This window comes from Protopterus annectens, chromosome 1.part0, assembly GCF_019279795.1.
Source record: "Protopterus annectens isolate FY-2018-M chromosome 1.part0, PAN1.0, whole genome shotgun sequence".
In the NCBI taxonomy this organism is placed as follows: Eukaryota; Metazoa; Chordata; order Ceratodontiformes; family Protopteridae; genus Protopterus; species Protopterus annectens.
Window position 1 is genome coordinate 12,022,076 of NC_056725.1, and position 21,075 is coordinate 12,043,150.

The window sequence follows — 21,075 nt, forward strand, 5'->3', positions numbered from 1 at the left end:
AATTACTGGTGCCAGGCACTTTGTAAAAACCCTGGGTGCAGTAGATAAGCCAAAGGGCAGTGCAGAGAATTGGTAATGCATAAAACCTGCTTTGAAGCGGAGGTATCTTCTGCACGATTCCCATATTGGGATATGCAGGTATGCCTCTTTTAAGTCTAGAGTCACTAACCAAGCATTCTTGCCCAGCATAGGCAGTAGCTGTTGTAAAGTTAGCATTTTGAATTTTGGAATGTCCAGGAACGTGTTCAAAATTGATAAGTCCAGTATTGGATGCCAGGCATTGTCTTTTCTGGGTACCAGAAACAGCCTTGAATAAAAACCTTGTCCATTTTCCTGTTCTGGTACTGTTGAATAGCCCCCATATCCATGAGGGACATAACTTGTTTCTGAGCCTCTGCCCATTGACTTTGTAGCAGATCTGGCCAACCATTTGGAATTGGCAAAGTATGGAAATTAAATCTGAATCCCTGGGATACTATGTTTTGTCTTCCATTTTCTTTAAAACCTCTTCTGCCTTATTACCAAACAGAGTACCATGCTGTAAAGGGGCATCCAACAATTTAGCTTTAACATGATCAGGCAGATTTTGCTCCTTGAGCCAGGCATGCCTTCTAATCACAGATCCAGTAACTGCGGCCCTGCAAGAGGCCTCCAAGGAATCAAAACCACATTGCAAAGTATGCTTTCCAACCTGTTCTGCTGCATGCAATAATTCCTGTAATTCTTTATTTTCCACACAATCAGAAATCAACATCATTTTCTGTTTCAATAGGCCCATAACATGCTGTTGATATTTAAGGATATGAAACTGGCAGTTTAAGGCCCTAATTGCCAAGGTTGCAGACGTATAAACCTTCTTTCCCCATCTACCCAGCGCCCTGGAATCTCTATCAGAGGGGGTAGGATTTTTGGCTGTAGAAGCCTTTACCCACCTTTGGGACCCTGTGAGATAGTTTCAGGATCAGCAGCAAGATGTTTTAACAGAAATTTGTGGGAATCAGGAACCCTGTAATATCTGTCTGGCTTACTAGGAGCTGGAGGCAGGGAATCAGGAGCCATGCTTGATTCCGAAAACACATCAACAATATAAAGAGGTATAGCCAAAGGCCTATGCTAAGGAAGAAGAAGGAAATCCCTAAGCCTCTTTTCTGATTCAGAGAAATCCTGACTCTCCCAATTAAAATGTTCCCTTAAAGTATGCAAGGCTTCTCCAAAAGAATAATTTTCAGGATGAGATGCAGATGGGATGGATTCTTCTGCATCTGAATCCTCATAGGGTGGTATAGAAAATTCCTGATCAGAAGAGGAATCAGAAGAAATAGAAACCTGATCTGAAGATTCATAATCAGTGTCTTGGCTAGGCCTCTTAGCAGGGGGGTTTGGGAACCCCTGATCAAGGTAATTAAGTCCTCAGCCATTTTGATCATCTGTTTTTTAGGCATAGAGGCCCAAGTACGTGGCTCATGCATCAGTTTTTTAGACTTAGAAGTTGTTTTTTATTTTGTTTTTGAAGCTGGTGTCGGTTTTATATAAAAATGTTGAGGCCTGAAAACACCCTCAGAAGCCAGTGCCTGCTCAGCAGCTCCAGACCCATCCAAGGGACAGACATCCGTGGTTCAATACTCTGAGAATCTCGTGGCATACCGGACTCCGCATGGGTCTCGGTAGAGGCCTGCGACTCAAAAGTAGTGGGTATCAGGGGCTGCAAAAGTGCCTCACTGAGTACCGGCGACTGGCTTAGGAGAAGCTTCGTCATCGGTTTTGGACCTCGACGGTTGGTCTCTGTCTTTTTCTTTGCGTTTCTTGTGAACTCCGGGTAGTCGGATTGCTTTCCGATGACATTTCAGTGCAATTAAATCTGGATCCAAAATATTTTGAATCAAAAATATCCCGACATTTAACAGTGTGTTGGTTAAATCTAGTAGAAAACCGACAGCAAAGCACGTTATAATCTGGGCCTAGGCAAGGAATACAGTACAAATGAAAATCCTTATGAGGTATTTGCTTCCCACAAGTAATGCAATTAACTTTTACTGACTTTGGTAAGGAGCAAGAAAAAGTTTCCCCAACGGGGTACTTGGCTTTAATTGAAGGTTCTGAAACTCGAATGCGAAAATTTCAGTAGTCAGCCGACCGGCACTTGCGAACTGCTTCTGCTTTGGGCACCGCGCTGCAAGAAAGACTGAATAAAATGGCATCAGTTGCATGTTTTATACCCCTGATGACCTGACGTCATGGAAGAAGAGACACCAACCAATGCAGGACCCAAGACTTTGTTATTCAGGCCGACTGAGGGCAACCTGCCAGCAGACTACCTAAATGTAATGACTGCAACAGTGAAACACAAAGAACATATGGCTGAGGTGTGAATTTTGACGGAGGAAAAAGAAAGGCCCTTGTGAAGCATCTCAGTTAAGTATTGAGGAATCTGAGGTAAATTGGGCGCTGCTGTGCCCATCCTTGAGTTTGGTTACAGGCACAGAATCTTTTCCATTTTTCAGCATAAGATTTTCTAGTACTAGGCCTCCTTGCCTCCAAAATGACATCCAACACTTGTTTACTGAGGGATGGCAACAAAGAGATTAGGTAATCAGCCATGCTGCCAGGTTCAGGGTTTGAAGCTGAGGGTGCAGAATCTGGCTCTCCTGCTGTGACAGCAGGGTAGGGGTCTGAGGCAGGTGCCATGGAGCCAGCAGTGACAAACTGCGCAAGAGGGGGTTACCAGTATTGGCGTGGCCAGTCTGATGCAATCAGTATCATCCTTGATTTGTCCTGTTTGATCTTTAGTAGTACTTTGGAGAGGAGAGGCAGAGAAGGAAAGGCATAATCTGATAGATTTTTCCAGCTGAAGGACACAGCATCCACTTTCCAAGCTTGTTTGTAGGGAGTCCTTGTGCGGAATTTGTCCAATTGGTAGTTCTGGGGGGAAGCAAACAGGTCTATATCTGGGCTCCCCTATTTGTTTATCAACATGTTGAAAGTCTTTGGTTCCAATTTCCACTCGTGTGGGTCCATGAGATTTCTGCTTAGTTTGTCTGCCAGTGTATTTAGTTTTCCTGGCAGGAATTGAGCCTGTATATGCACTTGGTAGCTCAAGGCTGTGTTCCATAGAGCAATGGCTAGTCTGCAGAAGAGTAAGAATGGGTACCCCCTTACTTGTTTATGTGCCACATAACAGTGGTGTTGTTCGTCTTTACCATTAATTGCCCTGGAAGAATGTGGTCCTTGAAGGCTGTCAGAGCATTCTGTACAGCTAACATTTCTTTTTGATTGATATGCAGGTGCATTTGACTTGGGATCCATTTGCCCGAAATGCACTTCCCTGCCAGGTGAGCCCCCCATGCATAGAATGAGGAGTCTGTTGTTAGGGTTTGGGCAGCAGGGGGTAGAGTGAATGGTAGTCCCTTGTTTTGGTGGCAGGCCCCTGCCCACCAAAGGAACTCTAACCATAGGCAAGGTGTGATAGGAATCATTGCTTCTAGATCCTGAGAATGTTGACACCATAGGCTTTTTAGATACCACTGTAGCTTCCCCATATGCCCTCTTGCACATGGAATTAGTAGAATGCAGGAGGCCATAAACCCCAAGGCTTGCAGTATTTGCCTTGCAGATAGCAGGGTTTTTGTGGTCATTAGTTTGAAGTAAGTTGTCAAATGAATTTGTTTCTCTGGCGTGAGGAAAGCCATCTAGGAAGTGGTGTTCAAGCTTGCTCCCAGGAATATAATTTGTTGACAGGGTACCAGATGTGATTTCTTTTTGTTAATGTATACCCCAGACAAGTTAGCACCTTTTGTACAGATGATTCAAAAGTATGTCCTGGTTTTCTGCCTGAATTAGACAATTGTCCAGGTATGGGCATATTTGAATATTTCTTTGCCTGCAAAAGGCAATGACTGGAGCTAGGCACTTTGTGAATACCCTGGGCACACTAGATGAGCCAAAGGGCAGTGCAGAGAACTGATAGTGCATGTAGCCTGCTTTGAAGTGTAGATATCTTCTGCAAGATTCCCTGATTGAGATGTGCAGGTAGGCTTCCTTTAAATCTAGTGTTGCCAACCAGGCATCTTTGCCTAGCATAGGAAATAACTGGTGAAGAGCTAGCATCTTGAATTTTAGAATCACCAAAAAGGTGTTTAAGATGGAAAGATCCAGGATAGGACGCCATGAGTTGTCTTTTCTGGGGACCAGGAAAAGTCTTGAGTAGAAACCTTGTCTCTTTTCCTCTTCTGGTACAGTTTGAACAGCCTTTATGCTTGACAGAGTACTTGCTTTTGATCCTCTGCCCACTGATTTGGGGGTAGATCTGGCCAATCATTTGGGATTGGTAACGTGCGGAAGTGAAATCTGTATATTTGGGAAACTATATTTAAAACCCATTTGTCCTGGGTAATGAGTTCCCAGTTTTTTGCCTGCAGAGCAATCTTTCCTCCCTAAAGGACCAGTCAGGTGAGAAGTGCTTGGAAGTTTTAAAGTTGAGGTCATTCAGACAGTTTACCATAGGGGAGAGTCTTATTACTCCCTGATTTGGGAGTGGAAGCCCCCCACTGCTTAGTCCTGTGCGTACCCTGGGACTGAAGCCTGGGTGTTCTGCTAGTTCTGGGTTTGGACTGAGAAGGCCTGGAAGAGGTAGGAAAAGCCCAATTCTTAGAGGGCCAATGCCTACTAAATCCTGGAGGCTGTACTTGTAGGAAATCTTTTAACAGGTTGCATAGATTTAGTTTTTTTCCTCCATCTTTTTTAAGAACTTCTTCGGCCTTGTTGCCAACAGGCGGTCCTGATTTAAGGGAGCATCCAGCAATTTAGCTTTAACATGATCTGGCAAAGATTGCTCCTTAAGTCAAGCATGCCTTCTAAGTAAAGACCCAGTGACAGCAGCCCTGCAATATGCCTCTAGTGAATCAAAACCACATTGCAAAGTATGCTTTCCAACCTGTTCAGCAGAATGCATTAAACCCTGTAAATCCTTATTTTCAGCACAGTCAGGAATCAACATCATTTTCTGTTCAAGCAATCCAGTAATATGCTGCTGATACTTTAACATATGAAACTGGCAGTTTAAGGCCCTAATGGCCAAAGTTGCAGAAGTGTATACCTTCTTACCCCATCAATCCAGCGCCCTGGAGTCTCTATCAGAGGCGGTAGGATTTTTGGCAGTAGTAGCCTTAATGCCCTTGGGTCCCTGTGAAATGGTCTCAGGATCGGCGGTAGGATTTTTAAAAAGGAACTTGTGAGAGTCAGGAACCCTATAATATCTATCAGGTTTTCTGGGAGCAGGAGGTAAAGAATCAGGGGCCAAGCCAGAATCCGAAAAGGTATCATCAACAATGTCTAGTAGAGGATGGACAGCTAAAGGCCTGTGTTGGGACAGAAGTAAGAAATCCCTAAACCTCTTTTTAGAATAAGAGTAATCCTGACTTTCCCAGCAGAAGTGCTCCCTAAGAGTATGCACGGTTTCACCAAAAGAGAAATTCACTGGGGGGAAGCAGAGGGAATAGAGTCCTCTGCATCAGAATCCTCATAGGTAAATAAGGGTAAATCCTGGTCATCAGAAGAGACAAATTTCAGAATCCTGTTCAGAAGTATCATAAGCAAATTCAGTCCTAGGTCTCTTAGAGGGGGAAGGTTGGCTTCCCTTGATTAAAGTAACAAGGTCTTCAGCCATTCTTATAATTTGTTTTTTAGGCATACAGGCCTGACCATGCAGTCTGGGCGGTTTTCTAGGCATGGTTCGAGTTTTAGGCCTTGAAGAAAAAGATGGCGTCAGTTTAATATGCAAGTCAGTAGGCCTGAGTATACCCTCAGATGTCGGTGCCCACACAGCGGCTCCGGACCCATCCAAGGTAGAGACATCCACAGGTTCCACACTTGAAGCATCTCGCGGCATACCGGACTAATGGGTCTCAGTAGAGGCCTGCGAATCTGAAGTAGAGGGTATCAGGGGCTGCGAAAGCACCTCACTGTGTACCAGCGAAATGGCTTAGGAGAATCGTTGTCGGCAGCTTTGGACCTAGGCAGCCTGTCTCTGCCTTTATCTTTGCGTTTTTTCAGAATGTCAGTAGCTAGATGGCTTACCGAAGACATATCTGGATATTTGAACAAAGTACCAAAATATTTAGAAGCGCAAATATACAGACGACGAATAGTCCGTTGCTTAAATAAGGCACAAAATTGACTGTGTGGTACGTTGTGGTCAGGGCCTAGACAAGGAATACAGTACGAATGCAAATCTTTGTGAGGTATTTGCTTTCCACAAGAAGTACAATTACTGACTTTTACTGACATCGGTTTAGAGCAAGAAAAAGTTTGCTTTAGTTGAAGACTTCAGTTCTGAAACAAACAAAACTTTCAGGAGTCAGCTGCTTCTGCTTTGTGCACTGCACGGGCAAAGACTGATGTAATGGTGTCGAAGATGAGACAGCAACTGACGCAGGACCCAAGACTTTGATAATCAGGCCGACTGAGGGTACTGCAAGCAGATAACCCAAATGTGATGACTAAAACAGTGAAACACAAAGATCATCATATATTTATGCTGAATGACTCATTACTTCAAACACACTAGCATGTGCATCTCCATTCATACCTGCATTCACTCTGAGGGACTATACAAAATGGCAATGATATTGCATGTGCTATCCAGTTACATGGCTGACTAGGTACAATACACACAATGACCTAGATCCCCCCACCTCTTTGATTTGTTCAACATGCAATAGGAGAAAGTACAGTTTTGTACCTACCATAAATGTAGATGTCCGATAGGGATGCATCTGCAGTCATCACATATGGGTTGTCCTGCCTCAGGCAGCCCTTTGGTAAGTCTGGGTCAGCTGACACCATCTTCCTCAGTTTTTCTTGCCCCAAATGCCAGGTGCCCTCTAGGAAGGCTAAATTTGGAAAAATGCAGTAAAAAATCCAAACATTTGCAAATATATATATATATATATATATATATATATAAAAACAAATACACCATAATAGATCCCCCCAGCTAGCTAATAGAGAGGTAATCACCCTAGGAATACCACAGAGGGAAGGAGGCAGATGCATACCTATCGAACATCTACATTTATGGTAGGTACAAAACTGTACTATGACCTTCAAGGATGCATCTGCAGTCATCAATACCATAGCCAATCTGGGGGTGGAGGTACTAGGAAAAGGATGGTGTAGCTAAGATACCCTGCAGGACAGAAGCCTGCTCTGGATCTGGAATATAAAGGTAAATTGTAATGCTTGGCAAATGTATGCACAGAGCTCCATGTGGCAGCTACTAAAATGTCTTTTGTAGCCACCCCTCTTAAGAAGGCTGTGGAGGTGGCTGTGGCTCTAATGAGGTCTAATGTTAGCTGGTACCGTCTTTCCATGAAATGAGTAACAAAGCGGATGCAATTTCCTATCCATTTAGAAATTGTCTGTTTGGAAACTGGAATTTCCTTGAGTACCAGCAGCATATGCTACTAGCAGCTGGTCAGTTTTCCTGAAACCTTTAGTTCTGTCCAAGTAGTAGCGCAACTGTCTGTGAATGTCCAGGGTGTGCAACAGTTTCTCCCCTTTGTTTTGTGGATTTGGAAAGAAGGTAGGCAAGTGAATGGCTTGATTCAATGAAACCCTGGATACCACCTTTGACATAAAAGTAGGATTAGTTCTTAATGAAGCTCTGTCCTTGTGAAAAATAATAAATGGCTGAACTGCCATCAGGGCCTGCAATTCCGAAACCCTTCTTGCTGAAGTTATTGCCAGAAGGAAAGCAGTCTTCCATGAAAGGTACTGTAGAGCTGCAGATGCTGCTGGTTCAAATGGAGGCAGTGTTAGTTTTTCCAGCACGTAGTTAAGGTCCCATGCAGGTAGAGGTGGTTTTCTAGGAGGTTTGATGTTTTTAATTCCTCTTAGAAACTGTCTTAGGAGAGGGTGAGAAAAGACAGGTGGATCAGTATTATACTCTGCTGAAATTGCTGAAGCATGAATCTTAATAGAAGAGTAAGACAGCCCATTGTGGAACATTTCTGCCAAATATTCCAGGATATGTGCCATGTTCATCATAGTCGCATCTAGGCCCTTTGTGGTGTTCCAGATGAGAAATATTTTCCATTTTGCTGAATATGCCTTCCTTGTGGAAGGGCGGCGAGCTTCCATAATAATATTCTTCACTCTCTGGGATAGCTTATCCTGAGGAGGAGTCAAGGTATTCTCCACGCTGTTAGTTGCAATGTTTTCAGGTTGGAATGTAAAGTTTTGTATCTGTGTTGTGTCAGCAGAAGTGGCCATAGAGGTAGGGGCCATGGTTTCAAGACGCGACAATGCTTCTAGCAGTGGGTACCAGTGCTGTCTTGGCCAGTCCGGAGCTATCAGAATCACTTTTGGCTGCTCTGCCCTGATCTTCAGTAACACCTTGGTCATTAATGGAATAGGAGGAAATGCATACACTGTCAGATTTCTCCAGCTGAAGGCGATGGCGTCCACTTTCCACGCTTGTGGATGGTATGACCTTGAGCAGAATTTCTTCAGTTGATGATTGTGAGGAGATGCAAATAGATCTATGTCCGGGCTCCCCCAAGATTGTGTTATCAGTTGAAAAATGTCTGGGTGCAGCATCCATTCATGTGCATCCATGATATTTCTGCTGAGGCTGTCCGCCAGTGCATTGTCCTTTCCTGGCACAAACTGAGCTTGTAGCTGTATATTGAGTTTCAAGGAAAGATCCCATAGATTCATTGCCAGTCTGCAAAGAGGGTAAGAATGGGTACCCCCTTGTTTGTTTATGTACCACATAACTGTAGTGTTGTCTGTTCTTATTAGTAGATAGCCTGGATGCAGGAATAGTTTGAAGGCCTTGATTGCATGCATCACTGCTAGCATTTCTTTTTGATTTATGTGCATAGACCACTGTCCTTGGATACCTCTGCCCTCCATGTGTGCTCCCCAACTAGGGTCTGAAGGTCTGTTGTAATAGTTTGGGAGGTTTTTGGCTGAAGGGCAACCCTCTGTTGGACTGGCTGGCCTGAGCCCACCACAGAAATTCCTTGTGAAGGCATGGAATGAGTGGGATTAAAGTTTCCAAACTGTGACTGTGCTGAGTCCATAAACTCCTTAGGTACCACTGTAGTTTTCTCATATGTAGCCTTGCTTGTGGAATCAAGAGAATACAGGATGCCATGTAACCCAGGGCCTGCAGGATTTTCCTTGCAGTCAGTTGGGATTGTCTTGTCAGATTCTTGAAGTAATCCGGTAGTTGACTTTGTTTTTCTTCTGTGAGATAAGCCATTTGGGTGGTTGTATCTAGATCCGCACCCAGAAAGGTTATTCTTTGGGATGGAACAAGTCTTGATTTGTGCATGTTGACTGTATATCCCAAGGCCTGCAGAAGATTGATGGCATAATTTAAGTCCTTTATCAAAGTTTGTTGGTTGTCCACTTGTATAAGGCAGTCGTCCAGATATGGGTAGATTTGAATCCCCTGGAGTCTGCAGTGTGCTATTAATGATGCCAGGCATTTCATGAATACTCTTAGATAAGCCAAAGGGCAATGCTGAGAATTGATAATGCTCTGACCCTGCAAGAAATCTGAGGTATCTTCTGCAACTTTGTCTGATAGGGACATGCAGGTATGCCTCCTTGAGGTCTAGAGTAACCAGCCAAGACCCCTTGCCCAGCATGGGAAGGAGTTGCTGTAAAGTCAGCATTTTGAATTTTGGCACAATCAGATAAGTATTCAGTACGGACAAGTCAAGAATTGGTCTCCATTGATGCTCTTTTCTTGGGACAAGGAATAGCCTGGAGTAAAATCCTTGGCCTTGTTCTGAAATAGGAACTTTTTCTATGGCTTTCATTTGTAGTAAATTTGAGATTTGTTTCAAAGCCTCCGCCCTTTGATTTGGTGGCAGACCTGGCATGCCTTTTCTTTTTGGCAATGTGTGGAAATGGAACCTGTATCCGTTGTCTATTATTTGGTGTGTCCATTTGTCTTTTGTAATGTTGTGCCAATTTTTTGAGAATAAAGAAAGCTTTCCACCCAAAGGTGCTTCTAATTGAGCCCTGGTTGGCGGAGTCCAAGCAAAGTCATTGAGTTTGTCCTTGTGCAGCAGTTGCAGGTCCTGAACTGCCTGTCTGGATTGGAGGTTGCCATTGACAGCCTCTGTAGGAGCCCCTAGCTTGCCCTCTACCTCTGCCCCTTTGAAATCTTTCTGGGTCCGGAAAGGACCAATTCTTGGAAGGCCAGTTTCTGCTGAATCTAGGCGGTTGTACTTGAAGGAAATCCTTAACTGTTTGTACAGATTTTGCCTTTTCCTCAAATTTCTTTAGGACGTCTTGAGCAGTGGAACCAAATAATTTTTGCTTTTCCAATGGAGCATCCAAAAGCTTAGCTTTAACATGTTCTGGCAGAGATTGTTCCTTCAGCCAAGCATGCCTCATAACAACACCTGTCATTGCTGACCTACATGAAGCTTCCAATGCATCATAACCACACTGCAAGAAGTGGTTGCTAACCTGCTGGGAATTATGTACCAGATCCTGAAGGGATTTACGGTCAAGGGGTTCAGAAGAAGACAATTTCTTATGCATTTCTTCTAACAAATACTCTTGATACTGTATCATGTGAAATTGACAATTTAATGCCCTCATTGCAAGAGTGGCAGAAGTATACACTTTTTTACCCCATCTCTCTAATGCCCTGGACTCCTTTGCAGAGGGGAGTGGGTTTTTAGAAGTAACAGCTGCAACCCCTTTGGGGCCCTGAGAAATAGTTTCAGGGTCAGCAGAGTGGGCCTTATAAAGGAAATTATGTGTGTCCGGGACCCTATAGTACCTATCGGGCTTAACAGGGGCCGGAGGCAGAGTGTCAGGAGTCATACTAGAGTCAGAAAATACATCATCAATCACATTTAAAACAGGAGGAATAGCCAAAGGTCTATGCTGAGGTAAATGAAGAAAAGTTCTTAGTCTTTTCCTGGAATCAGAATATTCCTGGCCCTGCCATTTAAAATGCTCTCTCATAGTGTGAAGGGTCTCCCCAAAAGAAAGCTCTTCAGGAGGGGAGGCCGAGGGAATAGATTCCTCTGCATCCGAATCCTCGTAGGCCGAATAAGCCTCCTCCTGGTAGTCTGAGTGATCCGAGCCAACAGAGGCCTCCTCTTGGGAGCCCCTGGTGAAATTACAGGAGCTGGCCGACCGGCACTTGCGAACTGCTTCTGCTTCGGGCACCATGCGGCAAGAAAGACAGAGGAAGATGGCGTCGGCTGACGTTTTTATACCCCAGGCGTGGTGACGTCGGGGAAAGGGCGACATCAGCCAACGCCGGACCCAGACTTTGGACTCCGGCCGACCGAAGGGCTGCCTGAGGCAGGACAACCCATATGTGATGACTGCAGATGCATCCTTGAAGGACATCAAGATATTTTAACAGGCTAGATATCACAAACATATAACAAATGAATTCAAGTCCAGTTCACTGTGCATTTTGAAATGGGTTTGGAAATTCTGCCCGATCTGGTCATATAAAAAACTAACTGGGTTTGGCAACAGGGACAGTCTCTCTGGATTCTTTCTCAATGGAAATTCAGGGATTATATCAGAATTAATTGGAAACAGAGTTCCTGGCACAGGCAATCTGCTGCATCACTGGTTCAGAGACTGGCAATAAGTGTATTCAATTCCTTCTAAAATCCATCTCGTCAGATTGTATTATGTAAGATCTCAGTTCTTCACAAGGATTTTTAGTGATACCCACTCAGTCATGTCCATTAGATGTTTGCATTCTTATAACTTCTCCTTGCCCTAGTGGTCTAACAGGTTTGCTGGACTTCTCGTAGTACAACTTCTATGACTGACCTGTTCTCGAAAGTTGGGCTTTGACAACTCTGTTGTTCTTTACATTTGATACTAACAATTGTTTACTGATTGAAGTTGTTCTCGTCTGTCTGGGCATTAATCTCTGAGCAGGTGAGCCAAGCAAGTTATCTCAAGGAATGTTTCTGAGATTACGTAGGTTAAGAAAAACATCAGTAACATCTCTCTTGGACTTCAACAAATGTTTTACACTTTGAATTGCGTGCTCAGCTAATAAATTGGACTGGGGATACTCAGGACTACTAAAAGCATGGACAAAGAGCCAAGACTCAGCAAAACTCTTGAACTGCTGACTTGTAAACTGTGCACTATTGCCAGAAACGACTTTGTGCGGACTACCATGGACAGAAAAACATCTCTTTAATTTTGTGATGGCAGTGTTGGACGTTAAGTTAGGAAAAAGGTCAATACCAAGCTAATCTGAATAAGAGTTTATTAACACTAAACAATGTTGACCATTACATTCGAAAATATCAGTTGCAACCTGTGACCATGGTAATTCAGAAATCTGGTTCAGCTGAAGTGGTTCTTTTTGCTGGTGCAACTTAGTACTATTGCAAACTGAACATGCTAGAGGCCAAAATACTATGCTTCTTGCCCTTCTTTTGGTTGAATCAGTACCTGGGTGACTACAATGCAAACGTTTGATATATTCTTGTTGTAATGCTGTAAGAATTACAACTTTAGGACCTTTCATGATGATTCCATCTTCCATCATGACAAGCTCTTCTCTATAGGGAAAATACTTCTGTAAGTGCCGCGGTGGTACGGCGGTAGCATTGTTACCTCACAGCAAGAGGTTCGATTCTCGGCTTGACTTGGGAGTGCCTTCTGTCTAGAGTCTGCATGTCCTCCCCACGGTTGGGTAGCGTTCGAAAGACATGCGTGCGTAAATGGGTGTCGAGCTGGCACCTCAGCGTTGCATAAAAAAATCTACTGCCAATCATTAGTGGACCGGAGTTCCACTGTGGCGACCCCTTACAGGGAAAAGCCAAAAGACAAACAACAACATGACAACTGGTAAACTAGTTTGTTGTGCTAGCCATCCTTGACTGATGAAATGTTTCAGCTTCTGGAGAATTGGGTCTGAGGATGTGTGATTTTTAAGTTCATCAAAATGAGACGAGGAAAAATTTCTGACTTTCATGACTTTACAGTTTGCTTTCTCATTTTCATGCTGGTCTGTTTGTCTGGGCGCTCTCGACAAAGCATCAGCAAGGTATAGACATTTGCCTTTTGTATATACAATACTGAAATTGCATTTTTGCAATTTTAACATCATACACTGCAGGCGTCCTGGGGCTGTACGTATTGGCTTTTTCAGAACTGTCACTAGAGGTTGGTGATCAGTCTCTATTTGAATAGGTTTGCCATAAATATAATCACTGAACTTTGAACATCCAAACACTATCAACAGAAGCTTTTTTTCAAATTCTGCATACTGCATTTCAGTTTGGGTTAAAGTTCTGGATGCATAGGCTCTACTGGCAAGCCTTCTTTAAGGCATGCTGCACCAAGACCATACTTAGAAGCATCACACAAAAGAGTTACAGGTTTGTGATCATAATATCTCAATGTGGGTGGACTGGCAATTTTCTGTTTCAGAACATCAAATGCGTTTTGATGTTGTTCGAACCAGGACCAGTTCACACTTTTGCATGTCAGCTCAAGTAATGGTGCTGAAAGCTCACTCAGGTCTGGGATGAACTTTCCTAAATAGCTGACCATACCAACAAAACATTGTAAAAATGTGACATTTTCTGGAAATGGTATCTCAAGAATTCCTGCTTGCTTAGACAGATCTGGTTGTAAGCCAGAACTGATAAACAAATGACCCACACATAAGTAACTTCTTTCAGGTTGAATTTACATTTCACTGCCCCTACAAGAATGTCATCTACTATAATAGCACATGGATAACTTCAAACAATTTGCTTCCTCACACGTTGAAATACTTCACTGGCAGAATTTATCCCAAATTGCATTCTCAGAAATCTTTATCTACCAAATGGTGTACTGAAAGTGGTTAACAAAGATTTGTGATGCAGCAAAATTTGCTAAACAAAACTTTCTGCATCTAAGACAGAAAAAAAAACAGTGACATTTGGCATGACAGCGGCTACCTCTTCTACTGTGCGCAATGGATGATGAGACATTTAAATGCTTTGTTTAAATCTCTGGGATCAATACATATTCAAATATCATCTAAGCTTTTCTTATGAGCTACGACCATGGAGGTTACCAATTCAGTCTGTTCTTTTACTGGGGTTATTACACCTAAATTCACCATTTTATCAGGCTCTACTGTTACTCTGCTCTGCATTGCTACTGGAACCTTCCTTGCCTGTTTGACATCTGGGCTTACTTCATGGTTTAACTTTATGGAATATGTGACCAGTAATTTGCCAAGCTCATTTTTGAAAATATCAGCATATTCACTAAAAATATCCTTTGTAAAACTACTGTGGTTGTTGTTCAGACTTATATCGTGGACCTCTTCATTAAATGAAATCAGTCCCATTCTCAAACTGTCTTTGAGGCCTAACACTGACTGCACGTGTCTTTTCACTATGTAAAACTGCGAGTCATAGCTGTTCCCAGCAGAATGGCATGCAAGAACTACTGCGCCATCAGTCAATCTCTTCATCACCATAAGCAACCAGTTTTGCATACTTTGCTGAATGTTTCTCACCAGCTTTTACCTTGGCAAACATTTGTGCTGATATTTATTTATTTATATTTGTTGACCGGGAGTGTCTGACTGGACGTAGGTCCATTTTCAGCGGAGGCCTGGGGAGAAAAGCTCCACAGTTAAAATAGACAGTAGCTACAGTGGATTACATAGCGATTAACAATTTACATAGCAATTACTTACAACATATTTACAGATAAAGAACATAGTACATCAGTAGACAACTAGAATCTTTATCTGTGAAGTACATAACAGACATTAACAAATGTTAAAATAAGAAGTTCCTGCTGTATAATAAGTACTAGGCTTATGAGCATCTGAGCTTGCTATAATCAAGGTAGTTAGTGGAGTGGAAAGAAAGGTAGTGGTTGGATGGGGAGGGTGATATTAGAGTGGGAGTTGCAAGGGCATAGCCAGCATGTTTTTAGGTGTGCGTTTAGTAAACATATAACATTGCACTTGGATCCAGTGTCTACTTCAAGCTTTACATGTTTCCCATTAATCTGAACAGCACAAAATATTTCACTCCGCTGCCAAATGGCAATCTACTGTGTTAACTGTTTCATCAATCACAGACACACCATCAACAGAGAAAGTTTGTTCACAACTTTTTATCTGATCTACTTACTTCTTCAGCTGCTCTCTTAATAAAAGTATGTGCCGCTTTAGACTTGCAAAGCCTTTTGAAATGATTCCACTTTTTACATTAGTGACATTGCTGACCGAAAGCTAAGCACTTCTCTCGTTTAGGTTCATGACTGCTTCCACAACTACGACAATTAACAATAAGGTTTCTTGTTGTGGCCCCATTCAGTTCATAGTTAGGGTTAAAAGCTGCCACACTCTTCGGTTTATATTTCTGTTTCATCTTAGCTTTATGTTGTAAACGATCAACATTTGCACTGGCAGACACTGCATGCACGTTTTTTTTCATTCATAAGCATATCGTATGCTTTTCTGTAAGCTCATATATTTGACAATCTCGAAACAAAATCTTTCTCACTGCATTATTAACACCACAAACAAGCCTGTCTTTTATCAACTCATCTCGTAAATCACCAAATCTGCACATTTTTGCTTTATTTCTTAAGTCGGTAATGTATGCTGCTATAGTTTCACCAGGCTTTTGATTTCTTGCGTAAAACACGTCTTTTCACTGAAATATTCGTTTGAGGGCTGCACATTTCTCTAAATTTGCTTTTTAAGCACCCGGTCTTCCTGTGTTTCAGCCTGTATCATAATATGGCAGTTCTCCCTGCTTCCCCCGCATACGAAAATGAATGTTCCCTCTCAATAGCTTCTGAGCCAGCTAAATTAAGAAGTATAAAAGTTCTTGTACATGCATTTTTATCAGAAAATGCAGCCTGTGTGAAATCATCATATTTTTGCTCAAACACCTGCCAATTCCCAGCAATATCATTATAAAACACCAGCAGTTTAGGTCTGCAAAATCCCTCTGCCATAACAAAATCCATTTAAAAGTAAGCATAGACTAGGTACTTGTAATTATTTTACAGCTGAACTTAACCAGCTCTCTGAAAAGGGTTCACTTTTAACACTGCCAACACTCCAGACACTTTGGTACATTGAAAAGTTTCAGTTAATGTGAAAAGGTACTTTCATTGTGAAAAAAAGCAGTTGTTTTAGCCTGTTCATAAAGTTTAACTCTTCGGAAATTATTTGAACCCTTTCGTATTTATTTTGAATACTTTTATCAGTATGTTGCAATTTCAGACATTTCGTTGATCTCGGCAATTATTTTAAATGTTCTGAATGCTTCGCCAAATAACTGGCAAATGAAAAATCATTTAAGCAGGTTTACGTACCTCTGAATACCCACTGACCTGTTTTGTGAGTTGGCGTCTGTATATTCCTTCACTTTCACCTTTGAGCCTCATGATTTGTGAGTTGCTTCACTTTGGATTCTATTCTGACACCTTGTTGCATGTCTCTTGTGTTTAAATGAGACACTGAGGCACTGTGATGGGTTCAAGTTGTTTACTGTACATAAACACATCAGGAGCTCATTTCGGCTACCTGACTAACTCGCTATTTCAAACGCACTCATGTGCAGCTACATTCATACCTGCATTCACTCTAACTATATAAAATGGCACTGATCTTGCACATGCTCAGTAATTTATATGCACGTGCTATATCAGTGGCTGACTATATGCAACACACACAATGATCTACATCAGTCACATTTAAAGCCAAGCTGTGTGTTTACCTAAACAGACATTCATATGCAGCTAAACTACCCACCCCTGAACTGATAATTTTCTCAAAAGATTGTACATCTCTATTTAAGCTCTGTAGCTATCTGCAAATTAAATCAAGTTTTACTTCACAGTAGACAAAATGGAAGGTCAGTTTGTCTCCCTCTCTGTTGCCAGACTAATAGTATTAGGTATCCTAAAGCAATATAACATCACTCTTACGCTCACAGATAATGAACTCTTACTAAATGTAAATAACTCTACACCAGTAGATAGACAGATAAACAGACAGAGTAGGGGCTTGAAAGCTATCAAGGCGTGCTGCACAGCTATCATCTCTTTTTGACTGATGTGCAGAGGGATTTGCTGTGGGTGCAACTGGCCCTGTATGCACCTGCCGTCCAGGTGTGCTCCCCAAGCATAGTCTGATGCATCTGTGATGAGGTTCTAGGCAGCGGGGGGGGGGGGGGGGTGGAGAGAAAGGCATTTCCTTGTTCTGCAAGCATGCTGTTGCCCACCAAAGAAAATCTTTTCTGAGGGAAAGAATTATAGGTAGAGGATTTTCCAGGTCTTGAGAGTTTTGGCACCAAACGCTCTTTAGGTAACACTGAAGTTTCCTCATATGCAGTCTGGCATATGGAATGAGTAGTACGCAAGATGCCATGAATCCCAGAGCTTGCAGGATCTTCCTTGCAGTTAGCTGTGCCTGGTGGCTAGTTGAGAGAAGTAGGTTGTCAGGAAAATGTGTTTCTCTGGAGTAAGGTATGCCACCTGGGAAGCTGTGTCCAGACTTGCTCCCAGGAAGATTATCCTTTGGGTGGGCACATATTTGGATTTATTTTTGCTGATTGTATACACTAGGGAGGTTATTACGGTCTTTACAAAGGCCAGGTGCTTGAGCAGCTTCTCCTGGCTGTCTGCCTGAATAAGGTAGTCGTCTAAGTATGGGTAAATGTGAATATTTCTTTGTCTGCAAAAGGCAATGGCCGGAGCCAGACATTTTGTGTAAATTCTGCGAGCAGTAGATAACCCAAAGGGAAGTGCAGAGAACTGAAAGTGTTGAGATCCTGCCCTGAGGCAGAGATATTTCCTGCATGATTCCCTGATAGGAATGTGGAGGTAGGTCTCTTTTAGATCTAGGGTGGCTAGACAAGCGTCCTTGGAAAGCATGGGTAGCAGCTGCTGGAAGGTGAGCATTTTGAATTTTGGGATCACCAGGAAGGTGTTTAGAATGGATAGATCGAGGATGGGGCGCCAGGTGCCCTCTTTTCTGGGCAGCAGAAAGAGTCTGGAGTAGAAACCTTGGCCTATCTGACCTGCAGGAACGTGCTCTACTGCCCTCATAGAGCACGGGGAAAGAATTTTCTTTTGAGCCTCTGCCCACTGATTTGGTGGTAGATCTGGGATCCCTTTTGGGGTTGGAATGGTGTGAAAGGAAAATTTGTGTCCCTGAGACACAATGTTGAATCCAGTGGTCCTTGGTAATGGTGGCCCAGGTACTTGAGTGAAAGGAGAGTTTTCCTCCTGGGGTAAGTGAAGGTGGGCAGAGGGAGGGGGTGAAGGAGATGAGTCGTTGCGAGTTTTTACCATAAGGGGGTGGCTTAGAACTCCCTGGTTTTGAAGTGGAGGTAGTCCACTGCTTAGATAGTACAGTTGTGTACCTACCATAAATGTAGACGCTTGAGTGTATTCACTGTTGCAGTCATTACACTTGGGTTATCCTGCTGGCAGGCTACCCGCAGTTGGCCTGAATTCCAAAATCCTGGTCCGGCGTCTGTTGCCATCGCCTCTTCCCTGATGTCAGTGTGCCAGGGGTATATAAGATGCAGCAGACGCCATTTTCTTCAGTTTTTCTTGCCCCAGATGTCAGGTGCCCCAGAAGGAAGGCAAAACATAATATTATGCAAACATGCAATGTAGATAAATCAAAAACAGTAGTTGCAAGCAAATACACCAGACGCCATTTTCTTCAGTTTTTCTTGCCCCAGATGTCACATGCCCCCAAGAAGGTAGGCAATACATATTGCTTATAAAAACCCACAGTAAAATAAAAACAATACCTTCATCTACAAGCAAATACACCGCATAGGTTGTATAGGACAGAGAAGTATAGATAGGTCCCAGAAAGACAGGGGGATGGAGGGTGGGTAACCTGGACTGCAACAGTGAATACACTCGAACATCTACATTTATGGTAGGTACACAACTGTACTATGTTCATCGTGTTTCACTGTTGCAGTCATAACACTTGGGTTGAATCCCAAAGCTGAGGTAGGGCAGCTGGGTCTAAATAGGATTAGGAGTGGCTATGAGGTCCTGCAGAACTGCAGGGGCAAAGCCTGCTCTAGATTTAGAGTAAAGAGGTAAGTGATAATGTTTGGTAAAAGTGTGCACTGAACTCCAAGTTGCAGCCTCCAAAATTTCCTTGGTTGGTTCGCCTGTGAGAAAGGCTGCTGAAGTGGCTGCTGCCCTGGTAGAATGTGGCCTAATATTCTTAGGCACTGACTTGCCATGCTGTGCATAGCAGAAATGAATACAGTGTCCTATCCATTTTGAAATGGTCTGTTTTGAGATAGCCTTTCCTTGTGATCCTGCAGCATATGCTACACACAGTTGCTCAGTTTTTCTGAAAGCTTTTGTTTTGTCCAAGTAGAAGCGTAGCTGCCTGTGTATGTCCAAAGAGTGCAGAAGTCTCTCCCCTTTATTCTGGGGATTTGGATAAAATGTTGGCAAATGAATGGTTTGGTTAAGAGCCACACTGGATACTAACTTTGGCATAAATGTTGGGTTTGTCCTTAGAGAAACCCTTTCCAGATGAAAAATGATAAAAGGTTCCACTGCCATTAATGCCTGTAACTCTGAGACTCTTCTTGCTGAAGTTATTGCTAGGAGCAGAGCAGTTTTCCATGATAAGAATTTTACATCAGCTGCATTGGCTGGCTCAAAAGGAGGCAGTGTGAGCTTTTCCAAAACAAAGTTGAGGTCCCATGCAGGTAGCGGTGCTCTCCTTGGGGTCTTATGTTTTTTGCCCCTCTGAGGTACTGTCTTAGCAGTGGATGAGAGAAAATTGGACGTTCCGTATTGTAATGAGCTGAAATGGCAGAGGCATGGATCTTAATTTATGGGAAGGATAGGCCTTTGTCCAGCATCTCAGTTAGGTATTGTAAAATCTGAGGAATATCTGGAACAAGTGTTTCAAGTCCTTGTGTCTGGTTCCAAGCATATAATCTCTTCATTTTTCTGCATAAGATTTCCTGGTGCTGGGCCTCCTGGCTTCCAAAATGACATTCATAACAGCTTTAGAGAGAGGTGTGTTCTGTGTGGCTATATTATTTGCCATGCAGCCAGATTTAAGGTTCTGAGTTGGCTGTGCAGGATCTGATTGTTTTGTTGAGTCAGAAGATGAGAAATTTGAGGTGAAGTCCAGGCTGGGCCTCGAGACAAGCTCTTTAGGATTGGGTACCAGTGCTGGCATGGCCAGTCTGGAGCAATCAGAATCATTTTTGGCTTCTCTTGTCTGATTTTTAGGAGTACCTTGGGAAGGAGAGGTAGTGGTGGAAAGGCAAAAACTGTTAGGGTTTTCCAGCTGAATGATAGAGCATTCACTTTCCATGCTTGTGAGTGATAAGTCCTTGTGCAGAATATCTGTAGTTGTCAGTTATGAGGGGAGGCAAAAAGATCTATGTCTGGGCATCCCCATTTCCTTGTTATCATGCTGAAGACCTGTGGATCTAGTTTCCACTCATGAGGGTCCATGAGGTTTCTGCTTATTTCGTCTGCCAGAGTATTTTTCTTTCCTGGCAGGAATTATGCCAGCAGATGTACTTGATAGGTCAAGTGCTGTGTTCCACAAAGACATGGCTTGCCTGCAGAGGGGGTAGGAATGTGTGCCCCCTTGCTTGATTATGTACCACATAACTGTAGTATTGTCCATCTTTAGTAATAGTTGTCCTGATTGTAGTAGATTCTTGAAGGCTGTCAGGGCATTCTGTACAGCCAGCATCTCTTTTTGATTGATATGAAGATGCCTCTGCCCATTGATTTTGTGGCAGATCTGGCATAACCTTTGACCTTGGTAGGGTGTGAAAGTGGAACCTGTAACCCTGAGAAACAATATTCAGAAACCATTTGTCCTGGGTGATCACGTGCCAATTTTTTTGAGGAAAAGTGCTAGTTTTCCCCCTAAGGGTGCTGCCAAAAGGTACGTGCTTGGCATTTGTAGAGGAAAGTCATTGGGACTGTTTCCTATAAGGTTGTGATTTGTCTTCTCCACCTTTGGGGGCTGAAGCACCCCATTGTTTAGGTCTGTATGAGCCT

At 43.0% G+C, this 21,075-nt stretch overlaps 1 protein-coding gene across 1 annotated transcript in view; it reads right to left on the minus strand.

Annotated features, from left to right (window-relative positions):
* BICRA (BRD4 interacting chromatin remodeling complex associated protein) overlaps positions 1–21,075 on the minus strand; it is a 2,119,634-nt gene that overhangs the window by 398,734 nt on the left and 1,699,825 nt on the right. Inside the window, exon 10 of the mRNA XM_044070712.1 lies at positions 15,263–15,451. Within this exon, the coding sequence (XP_043926647.1) occupies positions 15,263–15,451 (189 nt within the window). The remainder of the gene's footprint in view (positions 1–15,262; positions 15,452–21,075) is intronic.